Source organism: Protopterus annectens, chromosome 13.part0 (assembly GCF_019279795.1).
Source record: "Protopterus annectens isolate FY-2018-M chromosome 13.part0, PAN1.0, whole genome shotgun sequence".
Classification (NCBI taxonomy): domain Eukaryota; kingdom Metazoa; phylum Chordata; order Ceratodontiformes; family Protopteridae; genus Protopterus; species Protopterus annectens.
In genome coordinates this window covers 1260144414-1260161053 of record NC_056747.1, presented here as the reverse complement: position 1 = coordinate 1260161053, position 16640 = coordinate 1260144414, and the positions used below count along the sequence as shown (strand labels likewise).

General features: G+C 45.3%; 1 protein-coding gene across 1 annotated transcript in view; it reads left to right on the top strand.

The window, feature by feature from the left end:
* Nucleotides 1-16640, top strand: part of NPEPPS (aminopeptidase puromycin sensitive) — a 1948381-nt gene that overhangs the window by 1106238 nt on the left and 825503 nt on the right. The window contains exon 19 of the mRNA XM_044054968.1: nt 12460-12472. Coding sequence (XP_043910903.1) covers nt 12460-12472 — 13 coding nt within the window. The remainder of the gene's footprint in view (nt 1-12459; nt 12473-16640) is intronic.

Below are 16640 nucleotides of genomic sequence, written 5' to 3'. Positions count from 1 at the left end.
TCCTACCTCAGGCTCGGCGCCCACAGCTGCAGTGTGGGAGGGGATCGTGGCTCCTCATGATCCGTTGACTCCTTCTCATCGGAGCCGTGGTGCATTCGAAGCCATGAGGCAAGTGTTGTCTCTTAAGACTTCCTCATCTACAGGTCTGGCCTCTTCCTCCCCTAAAGTGCCTGTGTCAGTTTCTGTTTCCTCCGGTCATCCCAAGCGTAGAGACCCAGAGTCTCGGTAGCCCCACAGAGCACTCCCTGCTCTTTTGAGACCTCTGCAGAGGCTCCCCCTGAAGAAGTTCCCAGGAAGAGATTATGCAAGAGGAGGCATTTGGACTCCCCACAGGAGTCTCAAACTTCAGACACCGACTTGGATGAATAAGAAGGGTCCCCTAGATCCCCCTTTGAGGACATCGCCTTTGCGGAGATTCTTGAAATTCTTAGGCAGAGGGGTGATTGGCAGTCCAACAGCCCTACTGAGGACGAGTCGGTTCTCCTGAAGGCGTTCGGGTCTCGACCTTCCACCTCTTGGGTGTCTCCACCCTACAATGAGCTTATGGATCTGGTCTCTCATAGAGCGTGGGAGTCACCAGAATCTATGGAACCTGTCCCTAGGAGGCCTAATAAGTATATTTCTGCCCCCGTAGATAAGTCCTTTTTGACCAAGGGAGTCCCTGTTGATGTCATGGTGGTGGCAGCAGCCACCAAAAAGGAAATGTCTGAGACTTCCTCATCTGTCCGTCCTCCTAACCGAGAATCCAGGATCATGGATAGATATGGGAAATGCATGTTTAGTTCAGTGACTTTCTCACTCAAATCACTGAACTACTTGACCCATTTTACCAGACTGCAGAGAGATCTCTTTAAGGAGTTGGGAGATGCTCTTCAGGGTGCTGTAGCTACGGGTGTATCTGACAAAGTTGCTACCCAGCTTGCTACCCTTAATTCAATAGTTAACTCATCCATGTGTCTCATCTTACGCAGCTGATGGTTCGAGTAGAGCTGCAGGTACAGGAATTGCTCTTCATAGGCATGCCTGGATGCGACTCTGTTCCTTCGCAGAACCCTTCAAGTCTTCCTTTACGAATACCCCGTTTGACGGCTCATCCTTGTTTGGGCCAAAGGTGTGAAGGAGACTTTGACCAGGTGTGAACAAGATGGAAAGACACTGTCTGCCGTTGGAGTTTGTTTTTCTACCCCCACTCTACCCTATCCTAAAGGTCAGAGGGGAGGAAAGATGTGGTTCCGAAAAGCCCAAGGAGCCTTTCAAGACGCACGTGGAGAGCCCCCCTCCAGAGGCAGAGGAGAGGGTTACAATCGAAGATGCCGCCCTTGCGGCAGAGAATGGTCCGCAACACCAGGATGACAGAGATCACTTTTCTGGTCAGCCCTACCAGTGCTTCTGAAGGGAGGCCCGGCTGTCCTACTCTGGAGACAGTCAGGAGTCACTTGTCATTGTACTCAGAAGCCTGGCTAGATATAACAAATGGCAATTGGGTACAAAGTATCATTTCCAGAGGGTATTTCATACCGATGATCATGTTTCACTGTTGCAGTCATTACTCATGGGTTATCCTGCTGACAGGCTGCCTGTGGTCAGCCAGAATTCCAAAGTCTAGGTCCGGCATCGGTTGCTGTCACTTCTTCCTTGATGTCTGTGCGCCAGGGGTATAAAAGATGCAGCCGACGCCATTTTCTTCAGTCTGTCTTGCCATGCGGTGCCCGAAGCAAAAGCAGTTTGCAAGTGCCGGTTGGCCGACTCCTGAGATTTTCAAATCTGAATTTCAGAACCGAAGTCTTCATTAAAGCTAAGTACCCCGTTGGGGAAACTTTTTTCTTGCTCCAGACCGATGTCAGAAAAAGTTAACAATTGTATTTCTTGTGGGAAGCAAATACCTCATAAGGATTTTCACTCTTACTGTATTCCTTGCCTAGGCCCTGATCACAACGTTGCTAGCTGTTGGTTTTGTGCTAGATTCAACCAACGCACTATCAAGCGTCTGTTCGATTTTGCATTTCATTACTTTGGCCAACTATTTAATTATATAATGCCGGCGGAACAGCCGACAACCGGAGCTTACAAAAAACGCAAGGACAAGGATAGGCATCTGAGGTCCAAAACCGACGACAAAGCCTCTTCTAGGCCAGTTGCCGGTTCTCAGTGAGGAGTTTTCGCAGCCCCTGGCGCCCACTTCCTCAGCCACAGACCGCTACCAACTCCCACATGGAGCCGACTGGGCCTCTGGAAACTCAAGGTATTGGACACTCTGAAATCAATCCCTCAGATGGGTCCGGAGCCGCTGAGCAGGCATCGGCTTCTGAGAGCGTCTTCAGACCGACACAACTATATGTTAAGACATCTTCAGCTTCAAAGACAAAGACTAAAGCACTAAAGACAAAGAAACAAGTACTGCATTCTCCTCTTCAGACTTCCATGCCTAAAAAACAGATGCTGAAAATAGCCGAAGACCTAATTACTTTGATCAGGGGCTCCCATCCCCCTCCTGATAAGAGGCCTAGGCAAGAGACAGAGTGTTATTCTTCTGATCAGGTTTCTATTTCCTCTGATTCCTCTTCTGAACAGGATTACCCCATGCTTCCCTATAAGGATTCTGATGCTGAAGAATCCATTCCTTCAGCCTCTCCTCATGACGATTATTCTTTTGGGGAAACACTGCATACTATGAGGGAGCATTTCCATTGGGAGAGCCAAGATTATTCTGAATCTAAGAAAAGGCTCGGAGACTTCTTCCTCAGCACACACCCCTTGCTATTCCACCTGTCCTAGACACATTGTAGATGATGTATTTTCAGAGTCTGGACTGTCCCCTGACTCTACCCCCTGCACCTGCTAAGCCAGACAGATACTACAGGGTCCCGGATTCTCATAAATTCCTATATAAAAACCCCACTGCTGACCTGGAAACCATATCTCGGGGTCCCAAGGGGGTTAAAGCTTCCACTGCAAAAAAACCTAACGTTCTCCTAAAGGTCAGACAAGAGAAGCCAAAAATGATTCTGATTGCACCAGACTGGCCACGCCAGCACTGGTACCCAATTCTAAAGAGCATTCAAAATCTCAAGGTCCAGCATGGATATTGCCTCAAACTTCTCACTTGTTGACCCAACAAAACAATCAGATCCTGCACAGTCAACTCAGGACCTTAAATCTGACAGCATGGCGGATAATGTAGCCATTCAAAAAGCTCCTCTTTCAAAAGCTGTTATGGATGTTATCTTGGAGGCCAGGAGACCCAGTACCAGAAAATCTTATGCAGAAAAATGGAAGAGATTCTGTGCTTGGAACCGGGGACAAGGCATTGGCACGTCTGTACCTAATATTCCTCAGATTTTACAATACCTAACAGATGCTGAACAAAGGCCTTTCCTTCTCATCAATTAAGATTCATGCCTCGGCCATTTCTGCACATTACAATACGGAACCACCTATTTTTTTCTCATCCTTTAATAAGGCAGTACCTCAGAGGGGCCAAAAACATTAGGCCTCCAAGGAGAGCACCGATTCCGGCCTGGGACCTCAATTATGTTCTGGAGAAACTCGCATTGCCTCCTTTCGAGCCAGCATCAACAGCGGATATTAAATTCCTATCTTGGAAGACAGCTCTACTCCTAGCCATAACCTCTGCAAGGCATGTCTCGGAGTTACAAGCACTCATGGCTCTGGAACCTTTCATCATTTTTCATCCAGACAGGGTTTCTCTGAGGACAAACCCTACATTTATGCCTAAGGTGTGGTGTCCAGTGTGGCCCTCAACCAAACCATTCACTTGCCTACCTTTTACCCAAATCCACAGAAGAAGGGTGAGAAAATTCTGCATTCTTTGGACATACACAGGCAGTTACGCTTCTACTTGGACAGAACCAAAGCTTTCAGAAAAAATGAGCAACTTTTAGTGTCATATGCTGCAGGATCACAAGGAAAGGCTATATCAAAACAAACCATTTCTAAATGGATAGGCCATTGCATCCGTTTTTGCTATTCTCAACATGGCAAATCAGTGCCTAAGGGAAATAGGCATCATTCCACCAGAGCAGCCGCCACTTCAGCAGCCTTCCTCAGAGGAGTACCAACCAAAGAAATCTTAGAGGCTGCAACTTGGAGTTCAGTGCACACCTTTACAAAACACTACCACTTGCCTCTCTACTCTAAGTCCAGAGCAGGCTTCACCACTGAAGTTCTGCAGGGCCTCATAGCCTCTCCTAATCCTATTTAGCCCAGCTACCCATCCTCAGCTTTGGGATTCAACCAAAGAGTAATGACTGCAACAGTGAAACACGAACATAGTACAGTTGTGTACCTACCATAAATGTAGATGTTCGAGTGTATTCACTGTTGCAGTCCAGGTTACCCACCCACCATCCCCCTTCTCTTTGCTGGGACTGATCTGCACTTCTCTATCCTATACAACCTTTTTGGTGTATTTGCTTGTAGATGAAGGAAATGTTATTTTGTGCATGCATTTCTTTTTGCTATATTTTTCAGCCTACCTGTTTGGGGCACCTGAAATCTGGGGCAAGAAAAACTGAAGAAAATGGCGTCGGCTGCATCTTTTATACCCCTGGCGCACTGACGTCAGGGAAGAGGCGACAGCAACTGACGCCGGACCTAGACTTTGGAATTCTGGCCGACCACGGGCAGCCTGCCAGCAGGATAACCTAAGAGTAATGACTGCAACAGTGAATACACTCGAACATCTACATTTATGGTAGGTACACAACTGTACTTTCTCCACCCAGCCCCATCCCGTCAAAAAAAATCCCAGCCGTTCCACCCAGTCACAGGGAACAAGCAACAATAGAAGTATGCCGGTTGTTAGAAAAAAGTCATCCAGCCAGTCCCGGTAGACCAAACAGTATTCGGAACTTACTCAAGATTCTTTTTGGTTCCAAAGAAAACGGGGGACTGGAGACCCATTTTGGATCTCAGCAGACTCCACCAATTTGTGAGGAATGAGAAGTTCCGAATGGTCACGCTACAGTCCATACTTCCCTTTTTAGGGAAAGACAGTTGAATGTGCTTGATCGATCTCAAGGATGCGTACTACCACATAAAGATGGCCAGACCATCCAGGGATCACCTGCATTTCCGGCTGGGAGCCAATCTGCCCTTTGGTCTCACTACAGCCCCCAGAGTGTTCACCAAGTGCATGGCAGTAGTCACGGCTCACCTGAGGCGTCTAGGATTCCAGGTGTTTCCGTACTTGGACGATTGGCTCCTTACCTCCACCACCAGGCATCATCTTCTTCAAGCGAGAGAGGCTACTCTGACACACTGCATTCGGCTAGACATTGCAGTCAACTTCGAAAAGTCTGCCTTGTTGCCATCGCAGCATATCGTTTTTATAGGGACAGAATTAGACACGTCAACCACCACTCTTCGTCTTCCACCAGAAAGGGTTTGTATTCTTCGCCAACACATCACGTCCTTGGTATCAAAGAACAGAGCACCATCTGCAGAGGTATTGAATGTACTAGGATTGATGGCAGCAGCAATATTGGCAATCCTGTTAGCAAGGATGCATATGAGGATTCTTCAATGGCTCCTATTCATGCAATGGTCTTACCAAGACCTTCCAATGAATCACACAATCCTGATAACGAATTCTTGCAAGAAGGATCTTCAGTGGTGGTTGACGTCTCCATGTCACAATAGGATGTCCCTTCATGCTACCCCCTTCAGTTGCATCTGTGACCACGGACGCTTCCCTGATGGGGGGGCATTTTCAGGGAATGACTGCCCAATGCACATGGACAGATCAAGAATCACATCTGCATATCAATGTCCTGGAGATGAGAGCAGTACTTCTAGCGTTTCAATACTTTCAGGACACTTTCTTTAGGGACAATTGCAATACCGACAGAAAACATGTCAGTGGTCTGGTACCTGAACAAGCAAGGCGGGACCAAGTCTTACCCCCTTTGCCGAGAAGCCCTCAGAGCATGGCAGTTGGCAGTGTCATCCCAGCGCTTTCTGTTAGCAACACACATCCCGGGCAAACCCAACGTCATAGCGGACAAACTGAGTAGGGCAGTTTCATTGCCCCATGAATGGTCCGTCCAACAAGAGATTGTGGACAGGATTTTCTGCAATGGGGCCAGCCTTCCTGCGACCTGTTTGCCAGTCATAACAACAAATGCAGAAGCTATTTTGCCCTGATTCCCCCGTCAGGTCAGTCCCCGAGGGATGCTCTTGTCCACGATTGGCCCCCGGGTCTCCTCTACGCTTTTCCCCCAATTCATCTGATACCCAGACTTTTACAGAAAGCAAAGTCGCTGGGACGGACAATCATTCTTATAGCCCCTCATTGGCCTCGTCAGATTTGGTTTTCGTTTCTTTACCATCACATTCTGGAATACCCATGGATCCTGGACCCAGTTCCGGACTTAATGACACATCTGTCAGGGGATCTCCAGCCTTCATTGCAGACACTGAAGCTAACCACTTGGCAGCTCCAATTCCCCGCATAGCCAGGCTTTATAATCTTTCCCATGACACTAGTCAAATTTTGTTGGCTTCCCATAAGCCTTTCATTAGAAAGTTGTATCGTAGTAAGTGGAAGAGATTTTTCCATTTGGGCTTCCTACCATAATATTGACCCTTACCAAGCACCATTGTCTTCCATTTTACAATTGACAGAAATTTTCAACAAAGGAGCAGCAGCTGCTACGGTCCGGGTACAACTAGCTGCTATATCTGATTTTCATCTAGGGATTGATGGATTGAATATTATAGCTCACCAATTGTCTAAAGCTTTTCTAAAAGGTTCCTTTCACATGAGGCCTCCACTTATTCTCCCTGGAATTTGAATTTTATGTTCTCGCATCATTCTTCCTCCCTTTGAGCCTGCATCATCTTGTGAGCTAAAATTTCTATCGTGGAAAACTATCTTCCTAGTAGACATCACTTCAGCCCGCAGAGTGTCAGAGCTCCAAGCCCTATCCATCAAGCCCCCTTATATGGTCTTTCATGCTGACAGAGTATCTCTGAGGACAAACCCTTCCTTTTTGCCTAAAGTATGTTCAGAGATTAACATCAATCAAGTCATTGAGTTGCCTGTTTTCTTCCCTAATCACACCAACAAATTGGAATATATGTTGCACAAACTTGATGTTCACAGACAACTTAGATTTTATCTAGACAGAACAAAAGAGATTAGGAAATCAGATCAGCTTTTTGTGTCTTTCTGAGGCCAGGAAAGGTAAACCAGTCGCCAAAACAACTCTAAGTGGCTGTCTGATTGTATCACATACACCTATTCTTGTCATAACATGCTCTTGTGTAGTAAGGTGAAGGCTCATTCAACCAGAGCAGTTTTTCTACCTCTTCAGCCTTTCAAGCCAAATTACCTCTAGACAACATCTGTGCTGCAGCCACATGGTCTAAACCTCACACTTTTATAACTCATTACAAAGTAGATAAGGCCTCCAGGAACAGGGTTTCATTTGGTTCTACGATTTTGAGGAGTGTACTTCCGTGAGCCACCCAGGGTTAGGGTGCTAGGGACGCTACCCATCATTGAAGAATGAAAGGCGAGATTGAACAACTTTACATAAAGAAGTTATGTACTCACCATAACATTCCATGTGAGTTCTTCCATCTCGCCTTCATTCTCACGTCCCTCCCTCCTTCCCCCTCCTGGCTGGCAGTTGACCTGGAGGCTGTCTTCATCCTGGTTTCTCAATGTGTCTTCATTCCTAGGCAGAATAATTATAGTATCACTATATGGTACGCAGCAAACAAGATCTGAGGTAATTCCAGCAGTGCATTGTGGGATAAGGGGCTAGGTCTCGAGCTACTGGAAAACTTTGAGCTTGCTAGTCTGCCGTGTCGGAGCCGATCAGTGAAGAGAGGAGTAGAAAAAACAAAGTGGAAGAGATTTTTCAGAAAAGAGCTGAAAGTTTGCAAAAAAGTGCAAAAGTCTTACATTGTGGTAAAATAAGAGCTTTGTTAGGTTCCATGGAGGAAGGCACATAGTCTGTGATTGCTTTCCATAACAGGGATCCAGAAGCGGTACTTAAGATACCTAAACAATTTCTGCAGATCCCAGTGCTTCAGGCATATAATATATAAAGTAGGTCCTTATGTTTATGGCAACACAGATTATGTTGGAGGTTAGTGATTTAGGTACAGATTGTACAGCTGTGGAAGAGATGTCTGCCACCACCATTTAACCATGCACCAGTTCTGCAGTGAGCTTTATTTAACCAACATGACCTTCCCCAGAAGTTGAGGCCATTAGTGATTTTTTTTAGTTTAATATTGAGTGTTGCCGCTGCCTGCACTGATTATTGCTGTTTTTAGTGACATAGCTGTGAATTACTTTATTATTTTTTTTCTGGTGACTGAAGAGAAAGCCAGAATAGTTCTAGGCTTATAACTTAGGTAAAATAAGTGTTGCTTTTGGTTGGTGTGTTGTGCTAAGCTTTTTTGCTGTCTTTGTTGTTGTCTTGTTTAAATAAGATATACCCCTCAATTGGTTGGGTTGTCCACCTCTAGGCAGGTCCAAGCTGGCAACTTTTTCTTCACAGCATCTCCAGTGCTTGAGCGCTCTTCAAATAATGCTGGTGCAATGAATGCTCTTAAGATCTCATTTGCCACTCTTTGGATTCAAAAGTGATTTTCAGTGCTCAGTGACTTTTTCAGGTAAGTGAAGTTTTTCATACAAAATTTTCATTTTGTTGCACCATTTAGGGATTGTTTTCTCTCACGGGACTTTGATGCAGTTATCCAAATGTCTTCTCTCATCCATTCCAAGCCTGTTTATCTCACTGACCTTATCCGTTTGTTCTCTTTCCATAGCCATGTATTTTTTGTCTAGTTTTAGACACAGTTAAGACTTCAGGCTTTAAAAAGTGACTGAAATGTGAATGTAAAATTCAATTTCAGGACCTGCACCTACTGTGTGTGAAACATTAAAGTGCAAACTAATATTTGTGCTCATTTTGGACAGAATGTAGTGTTAGATTATAAAAATATGCTGGTAAGGGGAATCTTTCTGCCCCAGTGGGAGGTTTGTCTGTACCTTCCTCTGCTGCTGTCCCCTTCTCGGCAACCCAGAGGAGCTGAAAAACAGACTTCTAAACATTCAAAAAAAAAAAACTAATATAAAAGGACAAATATAGTGGTAGAAAAAAACAGACCTGACAAAGCACTGACCTTAACTTCAAAACCAAAGATTTCTAAATCCTCAACATAGCCCTCCTTAGTTTCAGTGACTTTGAGTCCATTTGCTGTAAGACCTTTGACTCCTACAGTGGCAATCTCCAAGCAGTCACCCTGGTCCACTCTCAGAAGATGCTGATACCTAGATCTCAATCCTGCAGGAGGGAGCCCTCCAGGTTGTGGTCTTCAGAGCCCCTTCTGCAAAATGTATTGGGTCTTTTAGTTCCTCCAGGAGTATTGAATGGCTCAGTGATGTAGCGGTTAGTGTTGTCACCTCACAGCAAGAGTTTCTCCGGATTGATTCTCAGCTGGGGTGCCTTTTGTGCAGAGTCTGCATGTCCTCCCTGCCTTCGCGTGGGTTTCCTCTGGGTGCTCCTGTCTCCTACCACGTTACAAAGACATGCATCTGGGACATTTCTCCTTGGGCCTCCACTGAAAATTGGCTTGTTCCAAGTCGGACTTTCCCGGTAAACAAATGTAAAAATAAAATATTAAATTTTTCTGAGATCAGATGATGAAAGCGTTTGTGAATGGTCAGAAATGGAGGTCATTCTTTCTCTCTTGACTGAGAGGGCTGACAGAGCTAGCTCTCCTACTCCCCTTTACTTTTGCTTCTTCCCAGGTTTTGAATATCAGATTCAGTGGTTTGAATAGAGATGTCCTCCTGCCAGACCTCATCTGACCTGCCCTAACAATTTATCCAAATCCCTCTGCACCAACATTTTCGGAGCTGAGTGGTTGATTTCAAGACCTCGGACACAGCTTTGGATCCACTTCATTCAAGTCTGTTCCTGTCTTTGAGTGCTGCTGCCTTCTACTCCTCATTGCCAGTCGGCCTCAGATCCGATTGACACTTTAGGACCAGGGAGATATTCTCCTTGTGTCTCTACTTTAGGTTCAGGATTGGCTTGTGTGAGACCTTCCTTGGCTCCAAAGTTGACTTTCAAGGATGTTCATCATGTTTCACTTTTGCAGTCATTACTCTTGGGTTATCCTGCTGGCAGGCTACCCTGCAGTCTGCCAGAATTCCAAAGTCTAGGTCCGGCGTCGGTTGCTGTCGCCTCTTCCTTGATGTCAGTGTGCCAGGGGTATAAAAGAGGCAGCCGACGCCATTTTCTTCAGTCTGTCTTGCCGTGCGGTGCCCGAAGCAAAAGCAGTTCACAAGTGCCGGTCGGCCGACTCCTGAGATTTTCAAATCTGAATTTCAGAACCGAAGTCTTCATTAAAGCTAAGTACCCCGTTGGGGAAACTTTTTTCTTGCTCTAGACCGATGTCAGAAAAAGTTAACAATTGTATTTCCTGTGGGAAGCAAATACCTCAAGGATTTTCACTCTTATTGTATTCCTTGCCTAGGCCCTGATCACAACGTTGCTAGCTGTCGGTTTTGTGCTAGATTTAACCAACGCACTATCAAGCGTCTGTTCGATTTTGCATTTCATTACTTTGGCTGAAGATTTAATTATATAATGCCGGCAGAACAACCGACAACCGGAGGTTACAAAAAACGCAAGGACAAGGATCGGCAGCCGAGGTCCAAAACCGACGACGAAGCCTCTTCTAGGCCAGTTGCCGGTTCTCAGTGAGGCGCTTTCACAGCTCCTGGCGCCCGCTACCTCAGAGCCACAGGCCGCTTCTGACTCCCATGTGGAGCCAACTGGGCCTCTGGAAACTCAAGGTATTGCACATTCGGAAATCACTCCCTCAGATGGGTCCGAAGCCGCTGAGCAGGCATCGGCTTCTGAGGGTGTCTTCAGACCTACACAACTATATGTTAAGCCATCTTCAGCTTCAAAGTCAAAGACTAAAGCAGTTCTAAAGACAAAGAAACAAGTACAGCATTCTCCTTCTCAGACTTCCATGCCTAAAAAACAGATGCTCAAAATGGCCGAAGACCTAATTACTTTGATCAGGGGCTCCCATCCCCCTCCTGATAAGAGGCCTAGGCAAGAGAACAGAGTATGATTCTTCTGATCAGGTATCTATTTCCTCTGATTCCTCTTCTGGACAGGATTACTCCATGCTTCCCTATGAGGATTCTGATGCTGAAGAATCCATTCCTTCAGCCTCTCCTCCTGAGGACTATTATTTTGGGGAAACACTGCATACTATGAGGGAGCATTTCCATTGGGAGAGCCAAGATTATTCTGAATCTAAGAAAAGGCTCAGAGACTTCTTCCTCAGCACAGACCCCTTGCTATTCCACCTGTTCTAGACATTGTAGATGATGTATTTTCAGAGTCTGGACTGTCCCCTGACTCTTTACCCCCTGCACCTGCTAAGCCAGACAGATACTACAGGGTCCCGGATTCTCATAAATTCCTATATAAAAACCCCACTGCTGACCTAGAAACCATATCTCAGGGTCCCAAGGGGGTTAAAGCTTCCACTGAAAAAAAACTGTCCCCTCTGATAAGGATTCTAGGGCTCTAGACAGGTGGGGGAAAAAAGTTTACACTTCTGCCACCCTGGCTGTAAGGGCTTTAAATTGTCAATTTCATATGCTTAAATATCAGCAATATTTAATGTCTCTACTTAAACAGAAAATGTTGACAAATACTGAATGTTCAGAGAACAAGGAATTGCTGGATTTATTGCATGCAACTGAACAAGTGGAAAGCATACTTTGCAATGTGGTTATGATTCACTGGAGGCCTCTTGCAGGGCCGCTGTTACAGGTTCTGTTATTAGAAGGCATGCTTGGTTAAAGGAACAGAATCTGCCTGATCATGTTAAAGCAAAATTATTAGATGCACCATTACAGCATGATTCTTTGTTTGGTACTAAAGCAGAAGAGGTGTTGAAAAAAATAGGGGATAAAGCAAAATCCATGCAGACAGTAAAGGATTTCTTACAGGTACAGCCACCCAGGTTTAGCAGGAACTGGCCTTCTAAAAATTGGTCCTTTCCAGTCTCAGACAGACCACAAAGAGGCAGATACAGGTGTCCCAGAGGCAGATCTCAACCCCAAGGCTCATACAGGCCTAAACAATGGGGTGCTCCTACCTCCAAAAGCGGAGAAGACCAATCACAACCTTACAGGAAACAGTCCCAATGACTTTCCTCTACCAGTTCCAAGCAATTTTCTTTTGGCAGCCCCCTTAGGGGGAAAGCTAGCATTTTTTCATCAAATTGGCAAATAGTTACCCAAGACAAATGGGTCCTGAACATAGTGTCCTAAGGCTACAGGTTCCATTTTCACACACTACCAAGGTAAAAGGGCATGCCAGACCTCCCACACAATCAACGGGCAGAGGCACAAAAACAAATTACAGCCCTCATGGACATGAGGGCCATTCAGCAAGTACCACAACAAGAGCAGGGACAAGGATTTTATTCCAGGTTTTCCTAGTACCCAGGAAGGACAAAACCTGGAGACCAATTCTGGACCTGTCTATACTAAATACGTTTCTGGAAGTTTCAAAATTCAAAATGTTGACTCTTCAGCAGCTACTGCCCATGCTAGGCAAGAGGGCTTGGCTCGTAACTTTGGACCTAAAGGAGGCATACCTGCATGTCCCAATCAGACATTCTTGCAGAAGATACCTCAGATTAATTGCTGGCTCAATGCATTACCAATTCTCTGCACTGCCCTTTGGCTTATCTACTGCGCCCAGGGTCTTTACAAAATGCCTGGCACCAGTACCAGTAAATTGCGTTTTGCAGACAAAAAGGAATTCAGATATATCCCTACTTGGACGACTGCCTAATTCAAGCAGAGAACAAAGACTCTCTTCTAAAGCATCTGGTGTTTGTAAAAAATTAGTAATTGGCCTAGGGTACACAATAAACGAAAAATCATAACTAGTGCCCTCTCAAGAGATATTCCTGGGTGCAAGCTTAAATACAGCTGCCCAGATGGCTTATCTCACGCCAGACAAGCAAAAACAACTGACTACTTACTTCAAGAAACTGACAACAAAAACCCACTTATCTGCAAGGAAAATCCTGCAGGCCTTGGGTTTCATGGCATCCTCCTGCATTCTTCTAATTCCATATGCCAGACTGTATATGAGGAAACTGCAATGGTATCTGAAAAGTGTTTGGACTCAGCATTGCCACAGCCTGGAGACAATAATTGCACTCATTCCCTGCCTACAACAGGAGTTTCAATGGTGGACAGAAGCCTGTCACCACAACAAGGGTCTGCCATTCAATTTACCCACAGCCAGACAGACACTGACAACGGATGCATCAGATTATGCCTGGGGGGCCCATATGGCAGGAAAATGTATTCAGGGCACATGGCCTGCAAACCAGATGCATCTTCACATCAATCAAAAAGAGATGCTAGCTGTACAAAATGCCCTGACAGCTTTCAAGGACCTGCTTCATCCAGGACAGTTACTGGTAAAGACAGACAACACTACGGTCATGTGGTACATAAGCAGGGAGGTACACATTCCTACCCCCTCTGCAGACAAGCAATGACCTTATGGGACACAGCATTGGCTTTTCAAGTTCACCTGCAAGCACAATTCCTGCCAGGAAAAACAAATACTCTGGCAGACGAACTAAGCAGAAACCTCATGGATCCCCACGAATGGAGACTTGATCCACAAGTTTTCAACATGATAATAAGGAAATGGGGATGCCCAGACATAGATCTATTTGCCTCCCCTCACAACTGTTAATTGCAGAGATTTTGCACAAGGATTTACCACAAGCAAGCATGGAAAGTGGACGCCCTATCCTTCAGCTGGAACAATCTAACAGTGTATGCCTTTCCTCCACTGCCTCTCCTTTCCAGGGTACTCCTAAAGGTCAGACAAGAGAAGCCAAAAATTATTCTGATTGCACCAGACTGGCCATGCCAGCACTGGTACCCAATCCAAAAGAGCTTAACTCAAGGTCCAGCATGGATATTGCCTCCAACTTCTCACTTGCTGACCCAACAAAACAATCAGATCCTGCACAGCCAACTCAGGACCTTAAACCTGGCAGCATGGCGGATAATGTAGCCATTCAGAACACTCCTCTTTCAAAAGCTGTTATGGATGTTATCTTGGAGGCCCAGTACCAGAAAATCTTATGCAGAAAAATGGAAGAGATTCTGTGCTTGGAACCAGAAACAAGGCATTGACACGTCTGTACCAAATATTCCTCAGATTTTACAATACCTAACTGAGATGCTGCACAAAGGCGTTTCGTTCTCATCAATTAAGATTCATGCCTCTGCCATTTCTTCACATTACAATACGGAACCACCTATCTTTTCTCATCCTTTAATAAGGCAGTACCTCAGAGGGGCCAAAAACATTAGGCCTCCAAGGAGAGCACCAATTCCGGCCTGGGACCTCAATTATGTTTTGGAAAAACTTACACTGCCTCCTTTCGAGCCAGCATCAACAGCAGATATAAAATTCTTATCATGGAAAACAGCTCTGCTCCTAGCCATAACCTGTGCAAGGCGAGTCTTGGGAGTTACAAGCACTCATGGCTGTGGAACATTTCATCATTTTTCACCCAGACAGGGTTTCTCTGAGGACAAACCCTACATTTATGCCTAAGGTGGTGTCCAGTGTGGCCCTCAACCAAACCATTCACTTGCCTATTTTTTTCCCAAATCCACAGAACAAGGGTGAGAAAATTCTGCATTCTTTGGACATACACAGGCAGTTACGCTTCTACTTGGACAGAACTAAAGCTTTCAGTAGGACTGAGCAACTTTTAGTGTCATATGCTGCAGGATCACAAGGAAAGGCTATCTCAAAGCAGACCATTTCTAAATGGATAGGCCATTGCATCTGTTTCTGCTACTTTCAACATGGCAAATCAGTGCCTAAGGGCATTAGACCTCATTCCACCAGAGCAGCAGCCACTTCAGCAGCCTTCCTTAGAGGAGTACCAACCAAAGAAATCTTAGAGGCTGCAACTTGGAGTTCAGTGCACACCTTTACAAAGCATTACCACTTGCCTCTCTACTCTAATTCCAGAGCAGGCTTCGCCACTGCAGGGCCTCATAGCCTCTCCTAATCCTATTTAGCCCAGCCACCCATCCTCAGCTTTGGGATTCTACCCAAGAGTAATGACTGCAACAGTGAAACACGAACATAGTACAGTTGTGTACCTACCATAAATGTAGATGTTCGAGTGTATTCACTGTTGCAGTCCAGGTTACCCACCCACTATCCCCCCTTCTCTTTGCTGGGACTTATCTGCACTTCTCTATCCTATACAACCTTTTTGGTGTATTTTCTTATAGATGAAGAAAACGTTATTTTTGTGCATGCATTTTTGATTGGTATATTTTTCAGCCTACCTATTTCAGCCTACCTATTTGGGGCACCTGACATCTGGGGCAAGAAAAACTGAAGAAAATGGCGTTGGCTGCATGTTTTATACCCCTGGCGCACTAATGTCAAGGAGGAGGCGACAGTAACCGACGCCAGACCTAGACTTTGGAATTCTGGCCGACTGCAGGGTAACCTGCCAGCAGGATAACCCAAGAGTAATGACTGCAACAGTGAATACACTCGGTACATCTACATTTATGGTAGGTACACAACTGTACTTTTTTTAGCCTTGCCTAGAAAGATGAACCAACTGTTTCGGCTCCATCCGGACCTTCTGTTTTGTTGGTAAAGTACAGTTGTGTACACTTACCATAAATGTAGATGTTCGAGTGTATTCACTGTTGCAGTCATTACATTTGGGTAATCTGCTGGCATGTTGTCCTCAGTCGGCCTGAATAACAAAGTCTTGAGTCCTGCGTCTGTTGCGGTCTCCTCTTCCATAACGTCAGGTCATCAGGGGTATAAAACATGCAGCAGACACCATTTTCTTCAGTTTTTCTTGCCCCAGATATCAGGTTGCCCCCCCCAAATGGGGAGCAAAAAAACTATATATATATATATATATATATATATATATATATATATATATATATATATATATATAAATGCACTTTTAGCAACATAAACTTTGCCTTCATCTAAAAGCAAATACACCACAAAGGTTTTAGAATATAGTGAAGGAAAGAGAAGTTCTAGAAAAAATGGGGATGGCGGGTGGGTAACCCGGACTGCAACAGTGAATACACTCGAACATCTACATTTATGGTAAGCGTACACAACTGTACTATGTTTTGTGTTTCACTGTTGCAGTCATTACATTTGGGTAGAATCCCAAAGCTATGGATGGGAGGATGGAGCTAAATAGCATTAGGAGCGGTTATAAGGCCCTGCAGAACTGCAGTGGCAAAGCCTGCTCTGGACTTAGAGAAGAGAGGCAAATGATAATGCCTTGTAAAAGTATGAACAGAGATCCAAGTAGCAGCTTCTAGAATGTTTTTGGTTGGAACTCCTCTGAGAAAAGCTGCTGAGGTAAAGGCAGCCCTGGTGGAATGTGACCTGATTCTCTTGGGCACTGGTTTACTATGATGCGAGTAGGAGAAACGAATGCAGTGGCTTATCCACTTAGAAATAGTCTGCTTTGATATAGCCTACCCCTCTGATCCTGCAGCAAATGCC